The 18,599-nt window shown below is 54.3% G+C and overlaps 1 protein-coding gene across 2 annotated transcripts in view; it reads right to left on the reverse strand.

The window, feature by feature from the left end:
* Positions 1-2,196: 2,196 nt before the first annotated feature.
* Positions 2,197-18,599, reverse strand: part of KCNH2 (potassium voltage-gated channel subfamily H member 2) — a 78,238-nt gene continuing 61,835 nt past the window's right edge. For both annotated transcript variants that reach the window (XM_035129765.2, XM_060280462.1), the window contains exons 6-15: positions 17,709-18,134; positions 14,519-14,906; positions 12,411-12,610; positions 11,127-11,379; positions 7,939-8,132; positions 7,711-7,810; positions 7,090-7,368; positions 5,530-5,725; positions 4,543-4,738; positions 2,197-3,707 (exon numbers count right to left, since the gene is read on the reverse strand). In XM_035129765.2, coding sequence (XP_034985656.1) covers positions 3,516-3,707; positions 4,543-4,738; positions 5,530-5,725; positions 7,090-7,368; positions 7,711-7,810; positions 7,939-8,132; positions 11,127-11,379; positions 12,411-12,610; positions 14,519-14,906; positions 17,709-18,134 — 2,424 coding nt within the window. In that variant the 3' untranslated portion in view covers positions 2,197-3,515. The remainder of the gene's footprint in view (positions 3,708-4,542; positions 4,739-5,529; positions 5,726-7,089; positions 7,369-7,710; positions 7,811-7,938; positions 8,133-11,126; positions 11,380-12,410; positions 12,611-14,518; positions 14,907-17,708; positions 18,135-18,599) is intronic.

Consider the following 18,599-nt stretch of genomic DNA (forward strand, 5'->3'; position numbering starts at 1 on the left):
CTGTCTGTAGGCAATGAAAGGTCTTCCTCCCAGAGCTTGAGAAAGGGAGCTGTCATTGTCCAGGAGAGGCTGTAGATCTCTTGCAAACCATTTGGGCAGTCCCTACATCAGACACCAGGGGGCGATCAATAATCTCCCAGAAGGATCCCTATGGGGCAGTCAGTGGCTGACTCTCAAAACTCTCAGTTTGAGTTGTGTGACTCAGACTGGGTCTTCTTGAACCCAAACTGTTAAGAAACGTGGACTGCAGTCGCTTCTGAAGCTCCATTTGTTTCAGAAGTAGATTCGCCCCTGACATGGGGACCCCCTTTAAGGTAGGGGTTTCCTGACAATGCCAAACTATTTGGGGTGGGGGGTGCAAGACGAAGAGGGTCTGTGAGGAGCTCCCCAGGGACCTCTCCAAACTGAGCAAATGCAGTTTTATGTGGTGTAGTGGTTAGCGAGTCAGGCCAGGACCTGGGAGGACAAGGTTCAAATCCTCCCACTCAGCCACACAAATAACCCAGAGATGAATTTTAAATAAAAGCACACATTCTACTCATGTAAAAACACGCTGATTCCCAGACCGTCCGCAGGCTGGATTTAGGAGGCAATTGGGCAGCATCTGGCCCGCAGGCCGTAGGTTGTCTACCCCCTGCCAAGGGAGACCATTCTTACTGCCTGAAAGTTCTTCCTGGTGTTGAGTCGGAATCTCCTTTCTTGTAACTTGTAGCCCTGGGTTCGAGTCCTACTCTCTGGAGCAGGAGAAACCAAGCTTGCTCCATCTTCCATATGATAGCCCTTTAGATGTTCGAAGATGGCTCTCTCCTCTCAGTCTCCACTTTCCCAGGCTAAACATCCCCAGCTCCTTCAACCGTTCCTCATAAGGCTTAGCTTCCAGACCCTGGATCATCCTGGCTGCCCTCCCCTGCCCACCTTCCAGCTTGTCCACATCCTTCTTAAATTGTGGCGCCCAGAACTGGACACAGGATTCCAGGCATGGTCTGACCAGGGCAGACTATGACCTCCCTTGACCTGGACACAAGACATCTTTTGATGCAGCAGAGAAAAACATTCACCTTTTTTTTTGTTGCAAATTTGATGAGCATCCTCTCAATTCCTTCATCTAAATCAGGCATCCCCAAACTGCGGCCCTCCAGATGTTTTGGCCTACAACTCCCATGATCCCTAGCTAGCAGGACCAGTGGTTGGGGAATATGGGAATTGTAGTCCAAAACATCTGGAGGACCAAAGTTTGGGGATGCCTGGACTAAATCATTTATAAAGACATCGAACAACAATGGACCTGGGACACAACCTTTCAACCCCCCCCCCCCGCCATTTGTCACTTTTTCCAGCATGGAGGGCAGAGCATTGGGCTCCTAGCCCCCCCCCAGCCCCTTCCTCCACAAATTATCTTTTAACCCTTTCCTAGTGAGGAACGGCTTAGGGAGCTGGGTATGTTTAGCCTGGAGAAGAGAAGGTTAAGGGGTGATATGATAGCCATGTTCAAATATATGAAAGGATGTCATATGGAGGAGGGAGAAAGGTTGTTTTCTGCTGCTCCAGAGAAGCGGACACGGAGCAATGGATTCAAACTTCAAGAAAGAAGATTCCACCTAAACATTAGGAAGAACTTCCTGACAGTAAGAGCTGTTTGGCAGTGGAATTTGCTACCAAGGAGTGTGGTGGAGTCTCCTTCTTTGGAGGTCTTTAAGCAGAGACTTGACAGACATATGTCAAGAATGCTTTGATGGTGTTTCCTGCTTGGCAGGGGGTTGGACTGGATGGCCCTTGGGGTCTCTTCCAACTCTAGGATTCTATGATTCTAGTGTTCCTGCTTAGCATGAAACAAATACGCCCCCAAGGGAACCCCTTGGAGTTTGCACTGCGAGGCTGGTCCTACCCCCCCCCAATCCCAGTGCCATTTGCAGAACCCAAGGGCTGCCTCCTCTCTGAGGCTGCTAATTCCCAAGCCCCCCCTGCCCCCCCCATATGCAGGTGGATCAAACACACAGAAATCGTGGCAGGGGAGGCATCCGACTCGAAGTTTATTGGGCATCAGTTGCTAATGCTGAGTACAGCATGCGGGGGGGGGAGAGATGGGGGTGTCACATGCATCTAGACATGAGGGTCCAGGAGGGCAGGAGGGCGCAGGGCCCTTTGGAACACCCGTGGCGTTCAAGGAAATGGGAGGGGGCCCTCCAGAGGCACCCCCCGATTGATCAAGAAATGCCTTTGCCCCCACTTTGTAAGAAAGTGTCTTGTTTGCGGGGAAGAGTTTAACTCCTCCTTCCCCCCCCTCGGAGTGGGGCGGGAGATGCAGCCAGCACAACCCCCTTGCCCCGACTCCGACTTCCAGGGGGCTGTGGGTCTTATTGGGGGGGGCAGAGAGAGAGAGGTAGGGGTCACTCAGATGGCTTGAGAGGCTGCCCTGCTCCCTATTTGCAGCGAAGTGAAAGGATAGGAAGATCAGGAAGTTTCCCCACAGAGGGGAGGGAGACGAAGTCAGCTGGGGGGGGGGAAGAAGCCCTTTCAGACAACCAAACCCGGGAATTGTGCACAAGCCCCCACTTGCCTTTGGAGAGGGGCTGCCCCACAGCTTAAGCTTCACCTGCGGGGATCAAACCTCTGGCAAGGGCTCAAGGTGGGGTGCCTGTGGGGGACCCACATGGGGGGAGGACCACTCACTTTCCTTTGACTCCTGTTGGGGGTCACTCTGGCTCTAGGTGTCCCCCCTTCCCACACACACACCAAGGGTCAATGGCTCTGAGTGGGCACCCAGAGAGGCAGATGGGGGCTGGGCGTGGGGCAGACCCCCTCCCCATTATTGCAAGGGGTCGGACCAGATGCATAGCTGTCAACCCTTTGGATTTGAAAATAAGGGCTGGAATAAGGGAATTTCCCGCCAATAAAAGGGAAGGTTGACAGCACTGACTAGATGACCTTTGGGGATCCCTTCTGACCCTGCCATTCTGTGATTCTAAGCTAAGAGAGACCCCAGAAGGACCCACCTGGGCCAAACAGGGGGAGCCTGCCTCTTCTTGCACCCCAATGCAGCCCCGCCTTCTCCCCGGATCCCTTGGGTGTCTCCCCCTTCCCCCCCGCTTCCTCCCTTTCCCCTCTGGCCCCGCCCCTTCTTGGACCCACGGGTGGCTCTGCATATCCTACTGGTCTGATATGTTTGGGGATCACAAGGGAGGGGATTCTAACCCTTATCAGTATTATTATTAATAACAGTTATTATTAGTCATTATCACAACCGCTATTCCTGCAAGCAATCAGTCCGCTCGCTGCCGTCCGCACCAGCCAATCGTCTGGCGGTCACCACGGCGACTGGCCCACCCCTGTTAGGCCAGCTAACATCACAGCGGGTGGGGGGGGGCTGCCCCTGCTCTGGCCACGCCCCCTGGGCAGCCAATCACCACCATCCTTGGGGCTCATGGTGCGCCCCACTCTCCGACCACTACGGGTGGGTGGGGGCCGCTTCCAACTCCCAGAAAGGCCCTCCGCTGGGGCCGCCTCCGCAAAGTCCATTAACTGCCGGGGTCCGAGCAGTATCTGTGCAAGTCCGTGGAGAGGTCCGGAGGGGCTGGAGGCCGAGGGGGGGCGGGCAGCTGCCCCGGGAGCGAAAGGCGCCGAGGGGGGGTGGGGGGCAGCGGGTCCACCAGCAGCAGCACGTCCTGGGGGTGGGCCGAGTCCATGCAGGGTCCCGGGAAAGGGGAAACCTGAAGGGGGGGAGAGAAAAAGAGGAGACAGTCAGTCCAGGAGGAGAAGGACCCCCGGGGCCACGAGGATCCTCTCTCCCCCTCACCAGGGGGGCTCCAAGGGGTTGGGGACACACGCAGGTGAGACCCTGCTGGAACCAAAGTTCCATGTAAGAGGTGATCATCCTGTACTTAATTCCATTTTTATCTTCGGACTCTCCCTGGGTCAGGATCCGATTCTCTGGGTTCATAGGAGCCCCGGTAAATTTCTCTTCACCTTATTTCTAACCAGAGATTATCCCAAAATCCTCCTCCCCCTAACACATTCCGGTCTCTTTTCGGAGCCAAGAGCTGCAAATTTCTGGGAAGTGGGGAATCCACTTCAGAATGTCAGGAGCGCCTGCTGGATCCAGCCAGGGAACCACCTGGTCCAACATCTTGTCCTCCCTGTGGGAGATTAGAGTCTAACCTAACAAAAGTCTTATTCTTGCTAGTTACCACAGGATTTACACACAGGAAAAACCCCTCTATAAATAACTAATAAATTGATTTGTTATAACGAAAGGAAAAAAGCGCTATGTGAAATTGCATAGAAAAGTTTTGTGCTCTACAACGCTATGTGGTGTTGCATGTTTATAACGCATTAAAAATGCTGTTTTTTGACTAATGTAGCTGAGTCCTAAGTCATTCGAGCTGTATTGCCTATAGGCAGAGCCCAAGACCATAGAAATGCAATTGGTAGAGAGGGCTTTGTGTGACATCATTTCCCTTCCTCTTTGGTCAGCGGTGGAGGCAGACAGCTGGTCAGGCTGCAAAGACAAGTCTTTTGCCTGCCTGGATCCCTCCCGACCCTCACCTGAGCTGGGGTGTGGAGCGCCTGAGGCCGGGTGGGGCTGATGGACAGGGGGGGCTCCCCTGGGGCCGGCCCGGGGCCCGGGGCCGCTGGAGGAAGCGGAGAGGAGACGGCGCTGTAGGCAGGAGGCACCAACACGGCCTGGCGCTGGAGAAGCTGCAGGATGGCCGACACGTCCGCGGTTAGGCGGCTCTCCAGCCTGGAGGGAGAAGAGAATCACAGAATTGTAGAGTCGGAAGGGACCCCCAAGGGACATCTAGTCTAACCCCCTTTGCAGTGCTGGAACCACAGCTGTCAGGGCGCTGTCAGCGGCTCCTGGCTGGTTGCCCAGGAAAGTATAAAGACAAGGGAAAGTTTCTTACCTTCCTTTTTTAATTCAAACTTTACAGAGAGAGGCTATAGAAACCCAGCATGGATAATGGATAATGGCGTTGTCCCGAGTGAATCTCCACCCCACCCCGTCTCCCCCACTTCCTCATTTGTCATTCTCACGGTCTCCTCTACGGGTGCTGCCACATGTCTTCTGCCTTTGAGCTCTTTACTCTCTTATTTTAAAGGCCCGCTGGGTTCTGGTGACTGGGAGCGGCTGCTGAGACTATATCACACCGGTCCTGAGAGATCTACACTGGCTCCCAGTACGTTTCCGAGCACAATTCAAAGTGTTGGTGCTGAACTTTAAAGCCCTAAACGGCCTCGGCCCAGTATACCTGAAGGAGCGCCTCCACCCCCATCGTTCAGCCCGGACACTGAGGTTCCTCCTGGCGGTTCCCTCCCTACGAGAAGTGAAGTTACAGGGAACCAGGCAGAGGGCCTTCTCGGTGGTGGCGCCATCCCATCAGATGTCAAGGAAATAAACAACTATCTGACTTTTAGAAGACATCTGAAGGCAGCCCTGTTTAGGGGAGATTTTTAATGTTTGATGTTTTCTTCTGTTTTTAATCTTGGGAGCTGCCGGGGTGCAGAGCCTCCCCCCACCGGGCCCCCCAATACCTGTTGATCTGCTTCTGGAGCAGGTCCAAGCGTGCTTCCAGCTCACAGCGCTGCCTCCGGCCAAGGGGGACAGTGCTGCCCAGTGGGATGTTGAGGGCGGTGTGGGCGGGCGCAGGGCAGCGGGGCAGCTCTTGGTAGTGGTGTTCACGGCTCTCCCCCCAGAAGCTGAAGATGTTGGACACGCCTGAAAAGGCCCCTGCGTAGAGGAGGGAGAGAAACCAGAGAGTGGTGGAGCTGGAAGGGGCCTCAAAGAGCCATCTAGTCCAACCCCCTGCAATGCCGGAGTCACAGCAGAAGAATCCCTGGCAGGGGGAGACCCACAGCCTTCAAAACTAGCCAGGTGCCAGGCGCAGTTGGCACTAGGCAACCCAGGTGGCACTGTGGTTAAACCACCGAGCCTAAGGCTTGCTGATCAGAAGGTCGGGGTTCGAATCCCTGTGACGGGGTGAGCTCCCGTTGCTTGGCCCCAGCTCCTGCCAACCTAGCAGTTCGAAAGCACCTCAAAATGCAAGTAGATAAATAGGAACCGCTACAGCGGGAAGGTAAACGGCGTTTCCATGTGCTGCTCTGGTTTGCCAGAAGCGGCTTTGTCATGCTGGCCACATGACCTGAAAGCTGTACGCCGGCTCCCTCGGCCAATAATGCGAGATGAGCGCGCAACCCCAGAGTCGGTCACGACTGGACCTAATGGTCAGGGGTCCCTTTACCTTTTAACCGGCCATTTGCAAGGAAGTGGAGACATCCAGTCGCCAGGTTTGGCGACTAACCTCTCCAGCCAGAAATTTTAGAGTTTGGTTTTAGAGTTGCGGTGCTCTAGTTTATTTTGTGTTCTGCTTTGACCTCCTTCCTGCTTTTCCTCTGTATTTTATTCTGAACCAACTTTCCTACTTTGAGCACCTACTTTGTGGAAAACTCTGCAGTCCAAATTATGGCAATTATGTCTGCTGGCTTCCGGTTCCTGTCCTCCCTCAGGGCGATGGCTCTCTCAACAATGGAGAAAGATCCAGGTTGAAGAAAAAGAGGGCGGAAGGGCCTCAACCACCCCCTATCAACCCCTCGGTTGGGGAGGGCAGAGGCGCTGGGTGCCACACACTTTGCCTGATGCAAAACTCCGCTCCTCAAAAGGGGTGATATGATAGCCATGTTCAAATATATAAAAGGATGTCATATAGAGGAGGGAGAAAAGTTGTTTTCTGCTGCTCCAGAGATGCGGACACGGAGCAATGGATTCAAACTACAAGAAAGAAGATTCCACCTAAACATTAGGAAGAACTTCCTGACAGTAAGAGCTGTTTGGCAGTGGAATTTGCTGCCAAGGAGTGTGGTGGAGTCTCCTCCTTTGGGGGTCTTTAAGCAGAGGCTTGACAGGCATATGTCAAGGATGCTTTAATGGTGTTCCCTGCTTGGCAGGGGGGTGGACTGGATGGCCCTTGTGGTCTCTTCCAACTCCAGGCTGTCCTGAAGGACGTATCGCTAAAAGGAGACTTTTCAGCACCTGCGGAGTTCTTTGTGTCTCTGGGTGTTTTTTCTTTCCCGTATCCCATGGCAGCTCTTGCCTACCTGAGAGTGGGTTGCAGACGTCCCTGCGTTTGGGATCCGCGGCTGCAGGGGAGGGGGGCTGGCCGGCGGGGTCTATGGAGTGGAAAGGCGACAGCTCTGGGGCGCTGGAGACGGGGACGGGGGTCTCCTCCTCGTCACTGGAGGGCGGGCTGGACGCCACCGAGCTGCTGAGGCAGGGGTCCCATTTAGGGGGTCCGCAGGGAGCCCCTGGAGCTTGGCAGTTCTGGCCGACGTGGAACCCTTTTGGCTGGGCATTTCCTTCCCCCGGAATCTCCTCATCTGTGGGGAGAAGGAGAAAAGGTTATTGGCCAGCCAGATCCAGTGAGTGGCAGTGCAGTGCAGTGGTTAGAGTGTCAGACTACGGCCTGGGGAAGGGCAGGGTTCTATCCCACCTACTTGGATATGAAGCTCCCTGGGGGCCAGTCACAGCCTCCTCTCAGCCTAGCCTACCTCACAGGGTCGTTGTGGGGGTTAAGTGAGGAGGGGGGGAAAAGGTCCTTCCAGCTATCCCAGCTGAGAGACCCAGAAGTAGCAGCTGCAGGAGCACCCATAGGAAAGGGAACAAGGTGGGAGCTGGGGTACCCCTTAAGGTCATCCAATCCAACCCCCCCACCTCCTCACCTTTCTCGGTGCGGCGGCGGAAGGAGAGCTTGCGGCGGCGCAGGCGGTTGAAGCCGCCGTTCATCTCGTCGCTGCCGGGCGACCCCGGGATCATGTTGGTCTGGAAGAGAAGGGGAGGCGGTGAGAGGGGTGCCAGGGGTCTCCCAGAACCCCCACTTTCCTGACCCTGAGCTGGCCTGCCGCAGAAGCCCACCCCCCCCCTTGGGTCTCCCGGGGGCGACAACTCACGTCGCGCAGGTTGAAGGTGATCTCCAGGTTGGACCAGAAGTGGTCAGAGAACTCAGGGTACATGTCCAGCACTTCCAGGAGGTCCTCGCGGTGAATCTTGTGCAGGTCGCAGTAGGTCAGGGCGCGTACGTCTGCGTTGGACTTGCCGGGCCGGGCATACAGGTTGAGGGGCTCCCCAAAGATGTCGTTCTTCCCTGGGAGGGAGGAAGAGAAAGGGGGTGGAACCGAGCCCTTGCGCAGCAGGGAGAGGCGCATGGGAAGGAGGCCACACACGAGATTGCCCTCCTCGGCATCCTCTCGCACCCAGAACTGGCTCAGCTTCGGTGGCTCCTCTGGATCTCAAGCACGAAGATCACACCACACGGATCCAGCCCTGCCAGAAGCTGTGATGAAGCCCCCATCACCTTTGGCTGGCGGCCCAAGGATAGCCTAACTACTGTTGTCTATGCCAGGGGTTCCCAACAAAATTTTCTCGAGGACCCCTCATCGAGCCGCTATTGTGACAAGGACCCCCATTAATTCCTAATCCTAAAATTAAAAAGTGAGAGCCAAATTAAGAGCCTTTTTATATTTTATATTTATACGTTTTTTACAGTTACAACCGAGTACTCCATCAGTATACAGTTAGTTTTAATTTTCAGTTCTTAATGAGATGAGTTAAATGTGTCCTTTGAGTCCATTATTTCTGAAATATTAGGTTCCAAACTTGAAACTTTCACTCTGAAATCCGACCACATGTCGAGCCGATTCCTATATTTGTTTTTCATGAAACACATGGAAGAAAATGCTTGCTCACACCGATATGTGGTTGCAAATGGAAGGATCTTTTTCATTGCCTTATCTCCAAGTTTCTTGTAGTCATTGCGGCATACAGCAGAACTACTGCCTCTATCTAATTCTAATTTTGCGCTAGACTCTGCTCATGCAGGAAGCGGCCAAAACAAAAAATCTGTTATCATACGAAATATATTTAATATATTTTTTATTCTAATAGGATCTTGAGGACCCCTCTGGCATAGCTCGCGGACCCCTGGGGGTCCCCGGACCACCTGTTGGGAACCACTGGTCTATGCTCTGGCAACCGCAAGGTTAGATTGCTGCAATGCCTTCTACGCAGGGCTGCCTCTGAAGACGGTTCGGAAACTTCAGCTGGTGCAGAATTCAGCAGCCAGGTTGCTCACTGGAGCAAGACGTTACAGGTAGGTAGCCGTGTATAAAAATACAGGGTGGACGTATAGACACCGCCTTATACCGAAAACCAACTGACCGACAAACATATCTACATGCTTCTAGCTACTAACCCAAACATACCAAACAATCCATCGTATACAGCCAGGCCCTACGTTACAACCGCATCTGTTCCAACTCTACAGACAGAGAATCTCACCTAAGAGATCTACAGCAAACCTTTTTAGAACTAAAATATCCACCTGATGAAGTTAAACAACAGATCAACAGAGCCAGACTGATACCTAGAGAGAACCTGCTGCAAGACAGACCCAAAAAAGAAAATAACAGAACACCACTAGTCATCACATACAGCTCCCAAGTTAAAACAGTACAACGCATCATCAGAGATCTACAGCCTCTCCTGGACAATGACCGCTCCCTTTCTCAAGCTCTGGGAGGAAGACCTTTCATTGCCTACAGACAGCCACCCAATCTTAAACAACTCCTCACCCACAATCATACAACCACCAGACTTAACATGGACACTGGTACCAGAGCCTGCAATAAACCCAGATGCCAACTTTGCTGCCACATACACCCGGACAACAGCATTACTGGCCCCAACAACATCCAACATACCATCTCAGGACTATTTAATTGCTCGTCTTCTGACATTGTGTATGCCATCAAATGCCAACAGTGCCCTTCAGCTCTCTATATTGGACAAATAGGCCAAACCCTACGCCAAAGGATAAATGGACATAAATCTGACATCAGGAACCACAAGACAGAGAAACCAGTAGGAGAACACTTCAATCTCCCAGGACATTATATACAAGATCTCAAAGCAGCTGTTTTATTACAGAGAAATTTCAGGAACAGACTGGAAAGAGAAGTTGCTGAATTGGAACTCATTACCAAGCTTAAAACCATGGAGCCACCTGGGATGAACAAAGACATAGGATTCTTATCTCATTATGCATGATCAAGCTTTCTTTAGCGCCTCAGCCCTTGCTTTTTCCCCGCAGGACCAATTGCAGTCATCAGCAGTCGTTAACAGCCATCTACAGGTTTACCACTCCTATCAGCCCATCACCCATTCCCACCCACCCACCCCCACCACCCTCTGTATATACATAAGGGTCTGGCTCTTCTGTTTCAGTGTATCTGAAGAAGTGTGCATGCACACGAAGGCTCATACCAAAATAAAAACTTAGTTGGTCTTTAAGGTGCTACTGAAGAAATTTTTTATGAAGCAAGACGGTTTGAGCATCTTGCACCGATCCTGGTCCAACTGCACTGGCTACCGATTAGTTTCCGGGCCCAGTTCAAAGTGCTAAAGATAAGCCAAAATAAAACCAAGCAAAATTCAATGGGTCTTCTGCGCCTGGAGCCTTCCAACCTCTCCTGGTCATGTTAAGTAGAATTGTTTAACTGAACATTGAAATGGAAAATAGCTCTGTATGTGTATTGCCAAAGGGAACATGGAAATTTCCATCGGAGCTAAGAAGGAGCTTGCACGGTGCCTAGCAAGTTGATCATCAACTGTTGATGTATCTCTGCTACCTCTTGCAGGAGGTGTTTAACCTCAGATCACCTGGGAGGGTTATTGAGTTACAAATCTCCATTTTGAGGGAGTTGTCTTTGTTCTCAAGCCGCCAGAGAAGAAAGGCATGCAAATGAGTCTCACACAGAATCATAGAATTGTAGAGTTGGAAGGGGTCCCAAGGGCCATCTAATCCACCCCACCCCCCCAAAGAGAAAGCAGCTTCTGGGATGAGACATGACCTGCATTTCCTGGTGTGTTTGAAGTAATTTTATATTTGTAAGTTGAGCCAATGCCTGGAGAAGCACGGGCTCTTATGCAACTATTTGCTTGTAGCATCCTTTCTTTCTGTGTCTGTTTGAAGAAAGCAAAGCTTTGGGACCATTTTTATTCCAAGCGGAGTTGGTTTTCATTAATCCGATTGCTGCGTGATATTAATATCTGCCATAGGGCCCCCTCTGCCCCCCCTCACCTAGGATGGCCACGACCACGTCTCCCCGCAGGATCTCGATGGAGCCTCGGGAGATGAAGTAGAGGGCGGTGAGGACGTCCCCGGCGTGGACCAGCGTGTCTCCCGGGGGGGCGTGGGTGGTCTTGAACTTCATGGCCAGCGCCCGCAAGCACCCCTTGGTGGCTCCCTTGAAGGGCCGGCAGTTCTGCAGGAGGCTGCGGTTCAGGTGCAGGCAGATGTCGGCCTGCAGGCACTCGGGGAATCCTTTCAGCACCTGGGGGGGGGAGAGGTGGGTTCGAATCAGCAGAGGAAGTAGCCTCTCCGCAGAAAACAGCCCTGCGCTCCAGGACAGTGGGGGAGGGGGAGGGGCCTTTGTCAGCCGAGGGCCGCATTTGTTCATGGGAAGCAGTCCGGGAGCCGTGCGACCGTGGTGAGCGGGGCTAGAGGCAAAAAATGGGTGGAGCTACTATGGGGGCCTTAGACCTCTGTACCAGGAAAAAAGACAAAGCAATAAAATTTAATAAAAAATCAATTAAAAAATGAAATAGAGCCTTCAGTCCTGTGGGACTCCTTGCCACTGGAGATCCAGCAGGCGCCTTCTGTGCCAATTTATAAACTCCTGCTGAAACTTTTTCTATTCTGCCAAACCTATGCAGGCAGTTAAGAAGGCATTCTTCCACAACAGCTGACCAATGTCTGTTTATAACTTTCTGTTGTATGGGATTTTTAAACAAAAAAATTCATTGCAAACTACTTTGATATAATTTTAACAACACAGAGGTGTACAAACATTTTTAGAAAGAAAGAAATGCTCGCCCCAAATATTTATTGTTTTACTTATTTAGAAAAATTGATACACCTCTGGATTGTAAAAATAAAATAAAAAACCCCACAAGGTGGTTTGCAAAAAAGGTAATAAAATCAAGAAAGTGGACAACAATAGTTTAAATAAATAAAACACATAAAAAGTTAAAATACTAAAACAGATTAAAACACTCACCAGCTTTCTTAGCATCTGTACATGTTTGTTGAAGCATAAGCAAGAATATCTTTAGCAAGTGCCAAAAAGAAGACAGGGAAGGGGCCTGCTTGGTGTCAAGAGGCAGGGAGTTCCCAAGGGCAGGTGCTGCCACGCTAAACGATCGAAAGCTTACAAATGCAGAAAATGGGCGTTTTGTGGCAACTACAGCGGCGCCCTCTCCACTGATTGAAGCGTTCAAGGGGGCGCAAGTGGGGCAAGGTGATCTCGCAGGTCATTTTCCCCGTAGGCTAGGGTGCTGCGCACGGAGAGGCCCGGCCACTCACCGCGTTCATGTCGATGCCGTTGGTGTAGGACCAGGCGTGCTGGAAGTATTCCTCCAGGCGCTGGCGAAGGGGGTTGGGAATCTGGTGGAAGCGGATGAACTCTCGCACCCGGAGCATCTGGGTGTGGTAGCGGGCCGTTCCCGAGTAGAGGCGCTGGATGATGGCCGACACGTTCCCAAAGATGCTGGCGTACATCAGGGCTGCGGAGAGGGGAGGACGCTGCGTGAGGGTCTATCTCTGTCCCAACTCTGCCCACATGCAAGGTGGAAATACCTGCCCAGCAAGGCCTTCAGCCTCTCCCAAAACATTACCTGCTCCTCCCTGAATCCCTCAAGAACCGCCCCTTCCCATATGAAGCTACCTGGACCCTGAGATCATCTTCCAAGGCCCACCTTTGTGTGCCTCTTCCTCAAGAGGTCCGGAGGGTGGCAACACGAGAACGGGGCCTTTTCTGCAGTGGCTCCCTGTCTGTGGAATGCTCTCCCCAAGGAAGTTCGCCTGGCGCCTTCATTATACACCTTTAGGCACCAGGCAAAAATGTTCCTTTTTAAGCAGGCCTTTGGTTGATCTCATTGACATCCAACACCCTTTTAGAATATGACTCTTTGGGGTTTATTATTATTATTGGGTTATTGCTTTTGGTTTGTTTTTATGTCGTGGTCTTGTTTGTGAACTGCCCTTCGACCTCCGGGTACAGGGCGGTGTATAAGTCAAATAAATCACCACCACCACCTCCCCCATCAAAGAGCTGCTCTCTACTGAGTCCACACATCTGGGCAGAGGCCAATTGCAGATACGGTATAGGCTTTCTGGCCCAGAATGGCGGGGAACCTCTGGAACTCTCTCCCACTGGACAATTCCAATGACTGGGCGTCTTTGAGTGTGTGTGCTGCGGGGGTCTCTTGGGAAGAACTTTCTGGTGGCAAGAGCAGTGGCAGAGGAACCCTCTCCAGCACCCGGGGCGGGATGCCGAGGGGGGGACGACGACGAACCGCCCGGTGGCGCATGTGCGGCATCCCATACGGTCGCCGTGCGAGAGGCAGCCCATACTAACTGCGTGCGCGCCCTCGGCCACTCTACAACTGGGGGGGGCAGCGAGCCATCTTGTCACCGCCCAAGTGGTGCCCGGGGCATACCGCCCCCTCTGCCGCCCCCCCCTGGGCAAGAGCCATTTGATGGTGGAACGGGATCCCTCTGAAGGGGATGGGTTCTTGAGTTGAGATTCCAACTCTGTGATTCCATGATGTGGAAGGTCACCTGGTTGGGAGAGGCTGATCTCTGCAGGGGGGGGGCACACCCTGATCTGGGCGTACCCACCACGGGGCAGGGGGGGCAGATGCCCCACCCTAGAAGCAGGGCGGTGGGTATGCCCATGCTTCTCCCCTCGCCTTCTTCTCGGCAGAGCTTCTGGGGTGACGCCGCTTCGCGGCACAATAGGAGATTGCCGCGGTCGGCGGGGACACAGCTGAAAGCAAGCCCGCCCCCTCCCCTGGAGCATGGCAGCAGTGGGCCTAACTGCAGAAGCGCGGTGGCACTTCAAAAGGTGGTGGAAACAGGTGTCCCCCGCGCTAGGAGCCGCGGGGCTGGGCGGGCTCGAACAAGGCTGCACGCACCCGCTCACAGCTGATCGGCGGGAAGCGCCCGCCCACGCGCACACCGGAGGGAGCGCAGCAGCGCGACGGCAAGCCCAGCGGCCATGGAGGCGGCTGCCGGAGGCGAAGGGAGCGGAGCCTGGTAGCTCGTGGAGCGCACGAACGGTGCACGCCCCTTGGCCAGAAAAGCGCCACTGCCGCCGCTCTCTTCCCATCGTTTCCTGGGCGCACTCCTTCGCTTCGCTTTTCAGTTTCTGTCGGCGCTGCTGCTGCTGCTGTTTTCCTCGCTGTCCAGAGTTCAAGGTGTGTGTGTGGGGGTTCTGTAGCCCCGCCCACATTCCCACTTCGTGGCCCCTCCCCTCCCGTGCCTTGGCCCCGCCCCTGAATGACTATGGCTCCCCCCCCCTAGATTTGATCCTGGGTACGCCCTGAGTGTGTTTGGGGTGCGGAGAACGACCGAGCCCAACTGCGCCTTGTCTCCCTCGCCTGCCCCCTGCCCTTGCGCCCCACACTCACATCCAATGAGCATGACGCAGATGGAGAAGACCTTCTCGGGGTTGGTGTTGGGGGAGACATTCCCAAAGCCCACGCTGGTGAGGCTGCTGAAGGTGAAGTAGAGGGCGGTGATGTACTTGTCCTGGATGGTGGGTCCCATGTGGTGGGTGGTCTTATTGAAGGGCTTCCCGATCTGGCTGCCCAGCGAGCTCAGCCAGCCGATGGTATCGTCTTCCATGTTGCCGATGGCGTACCAGATGCAGGCCAGCCAGTGCGCAATGAGGGCAAAGGTGCACATCAGCAGGAAGAGGACGGCTGCCCCATACTCCGAGTAGCGGTCCAGCTTGCGCGCCACTCGCACCAGGCGCAGCAGGCGCGCCGTCTTCAGCAGCCCGATCAGGGTGGTGGTCTGCGGGGGGAGGAGAGGGGCTGTGAGGGCAGGAACCCAGTGGGGAGATAGCACCACCCCCCACTCCAAATTGGGTTACGTGTCACAGAACCGTCAAATGATCTCACTGTGATACCCGCGTTGCAGGGGGTGGAATAGATGGCCTTTGGGGGCCCCTTCCAACCCGACAGTTACGTGAGTGAGAAGAGACACAAGGGGGACGATCTGCATCAAGCTGACCGAATGCAGGATTCAGATCCTGTGAGGCAAAATGCCCTTTTGGACCCCCTCCCCTGCAAAAAACCAACACATGGGCTTTAATTCCACTGCCTTAGAAATTTGCACATTGGGTTGCTCTCATACGCTGGTTTCTTGGGGGTCCAGAAAGCAATATACAGTGGAACCTCGGTTTTCAAACATAATCTGTTCCAGAAGTTCGTTCGACTTCCGAAACGTTTGAAAACCAAGGATCAAAGGTCTGCCAGCAAATTCAATGGCGCCTCGGAAGCTGTTCGACCCCTGAGGCACGTTCGAAAACAGAAGCATTCACTTCTGGGTGTCTGGCGTTTGGCTTCTGAAACATTTGGCAGCTGAGACGGGTGCAAACCGAGGTTTGACTGTATAACTAACTCCCCTCCCCACCACTCGTGTTATTCAAAGATGCCCAAGGGATCTTGCAAACTGGATTGCAACCTTCCCTTAGGAGACCTCGGGGCAAAACCCTCTCCTATCCATCCATTTCTTCCTCTTCACTTGCTCCTTCGGAGCCACGAGCTCCCATAAGAACCTCAGAAGAGCAGCAGCAGGATCAGGCCCAGGGGGGGGGGCGCCTAGTCCAGCATCCTGCCCCCCACAATGGCCAGCCAAGGGGAACCCCAACCGGGATGGGAGAGCAACAGCCGTCTCCCACTCTTGGTGGCTACTATCCTCAGGTAGACTGACTCTGTCCATGGAGGCTCCATTTAGCCCACTCCAATGGCCCACCTAGTCCAGCATCCTGTATGGTGATCCACGCTGGGTCCAAATGTGATCCAGCGCCGTTCAGAGGACTCACAGGCCAGGCTGCCCCGAGGCTTCCCACCCCCAGGAGCGGAAAGAGCGGACCACCCAGGTGTGCTTCTGGCTGGGTCCAGAGACCCCACCCCTCTCCCAGCCAGGAACAGACGGGTCCCCCCCCTCCCGCTTCTCCCCTGAGGCAGCCGCATCTCGGCTGGCGCACCTGAGCCTTGCAAATTCTCCTCCACCTCTTCCCCCCATGCACCTGGCGCACAGGATGGGGGGGGGGCCTCCCTTGGGGCCAGACCCAGTTTCCTCGCTGGCTCCTGCCTCTCCAGCTGCCCTGTGAGCATGTGCAGGAACCGTGAGAGATGTTCTTGGGGGGGGGGCAAGATTGCAGCCTCGCATCCAAAGCAAAATCCGCCCCCCCCCCCGGTCCTGGCTGATGGAGGCCATGAACTCCCCCCACAGACAGTGACAGGGGGCGGGTTGAGCTCAGAGGGCAGGGGGTGAAAAGGAGAGACACCCCCCCCTCCAGCCACCCCTTCTGTTGGCTCCTGTGGCCGTCACTTCCCTGCCTCCTGGGCCTTCCACTTAGAAGCTGAGATAGGAAACAGAATAGCCAAATGGCGCCATTGCGTTCGCCCTGCGGATGAGCTGACCATGGGGCAGTGCAGCAGCAAAAGACGCGCTTCTTTTGGTGCCATGAGACCCCACAAGCCAGCTGACTGGCACGGCAGGGCAGCAGCACCCGCCAGCCAGATGGAGGTGTTAGTTGCCAAACCAGGTGACCAGACACCTCTGTTGCCAAATGCGACTGGCGCCCAGTCAGTTTCAAACTCAGAACACCAGGACAGAAAGACATGCCTCAAAACTGCATCCTATCACACAGCCCATCCGGCTGCTCAGGATCTCCTACACCAGACACCCCCAAACCTCGGCCCTCCAGATGTTTTGGACTACAATTCCCATCTTCCCCGACCACTGGTCCTGTTAGCTAGGGATCATGGGAGTTGTAGGCCAAAACATCTGGAGGGCCGCAGTTTGGGGATGCCTGATCTACACTGACTGGCAGCAACGCCTCTCCAGGGTTTAGACAGGGGAGACCCCCCCAGCCCTGGATGGAGATAATAAGAACCTGAGAAGAGCCTGCTGGATCCGGCCCGTGGTCCATTAGGTCCAGCCAGATGTGCATTATGGGAAACCCACAAGCAGGATCCGAGCCCCACAGCCCTCTCTCCTCCAGGGTTTCCCAGCAACCAGGATTCAGAAGCATCGCTGCTTCCAAACATGGCTGGTAGCCGTTGATGGCCCTCTCCCCTTCCATGCATTTCTCCAATCCTATTTGAAAGCCACCCACGTTGGTGGCCATCCCGGCCTCCAGTGGGAGAGAGTTCCATAGTTTACAGCGCATGAATCTTGAGCCTTCTCTCCTTCTCCACCCACAGCTACCTGGAAGGCCTACCTGCCATCCGCCCCCCAACCTCTACAGCCCCCACTTCCAAACTTTCTATGTCGACAAGAGTTCAGGCCTTTTCTGTGACAGACAGCTGGGTGCTTCCTTCTAGGATGTCTATCTACACAACAGGGAAAGCCTGCGCCTGTTGAATTCCTGCCTGCCATGCAGCCCCGGAAGGCAGTGCTTCTGCTGGCAATGGAAGGCGTGCCCACCCTTTCCGCAGAAACCAAACCCTCCGCTTCCTCTTGCCCTCGCCTCCCCCCGGAGCAGGAAGAGTGTTGGGGGACATTCTGTGACCTCGCGGCACAGCTCAAAGGGCCCTCGCAAACAGGAGCGGCGCCCAAAGGCCGGGCTTCTTGCGACTCTACCTCCTCGGAGCCGGAGCCAAAGATGAGCAGGTCGAAGGGGATGGCGGCCACCATGTCGATGAGGAACCAGCCCTTGAAGTAGTGGATGGCGATCTTGGCCGGGTGGCTGACCACCTCCTCGTTGCAGTTGACGTAGGTGGTGCGGAAGTTGATGAGGATGTCGATGATGAACATGATGTCCACGATGAGGTCGACCACGTTGAGGGGGCTGCAGGAGTAGCCGCAGAAGCGGGACGCCTGCTCCTCGCGGTCGTGCAGCAGGAAGGCGGCCGAGTAGGGCGTGAAGATGGCCGTGTAGATGACCAGCAGCAGGATCAGCCAATCCCAGACCGCCTTGAAGGGGCTGTAGTGGAGGATGGTCCACTTGTGGATGCGGGGGGCCTGAAGCTTGTACTCCGGGAGGACGTCAGCGCCCAGAGACAGGACCTGGGGACAGAGGGAAGGGACACACGGGGGGGCCATCAGCACCCAGCCAGAGAGGGGGCAGGATCACACACACCCCGGAAAGGGGCCACCCAATGACCCCCAACACATAGAATCATAGAATCATAGAGTTGGAAGAGACCACAAGGGCCATCCAGTCCAACCCCCTGCCAAGCAGGAAACACCATCAAAGCATTCCTGACAGATGGCTGTCAAGCCTCTGCTTAAAGACCTCCAAAGAAGGAGACTCCACCACACTCCTTGGCAGCAAATTCCACTGCCGAACAGCTCTTACTGTCAGGAAGTTCTTCCTAATGTTGAGGTGGAATCTTCTTTCTTGTAGTTTGAATCCGTTGCTCTGTGTCCGCTTCTCTGGAGCAGCAGAAAACAATCTTTCTCCCTCCTCTATATGACATCCTTTGATATATTTGAACATGGCCATCATATGTTCACCCCTTAACCTTCTCT

Source organism: Zootoca vivipara, chromosome 12 (genome assembly GCF_963506605.1).
Source record: "Zootoca vivipara chromosome 12, rZooViv1.1, whole genome shotgun sequence".
Taxonomy (NCBI): Eukaryota; Metazoa; Chordata; class Lepidosauria; order Squamata; family Lacertidae; genus Zootoca; species Zootoca vivipara.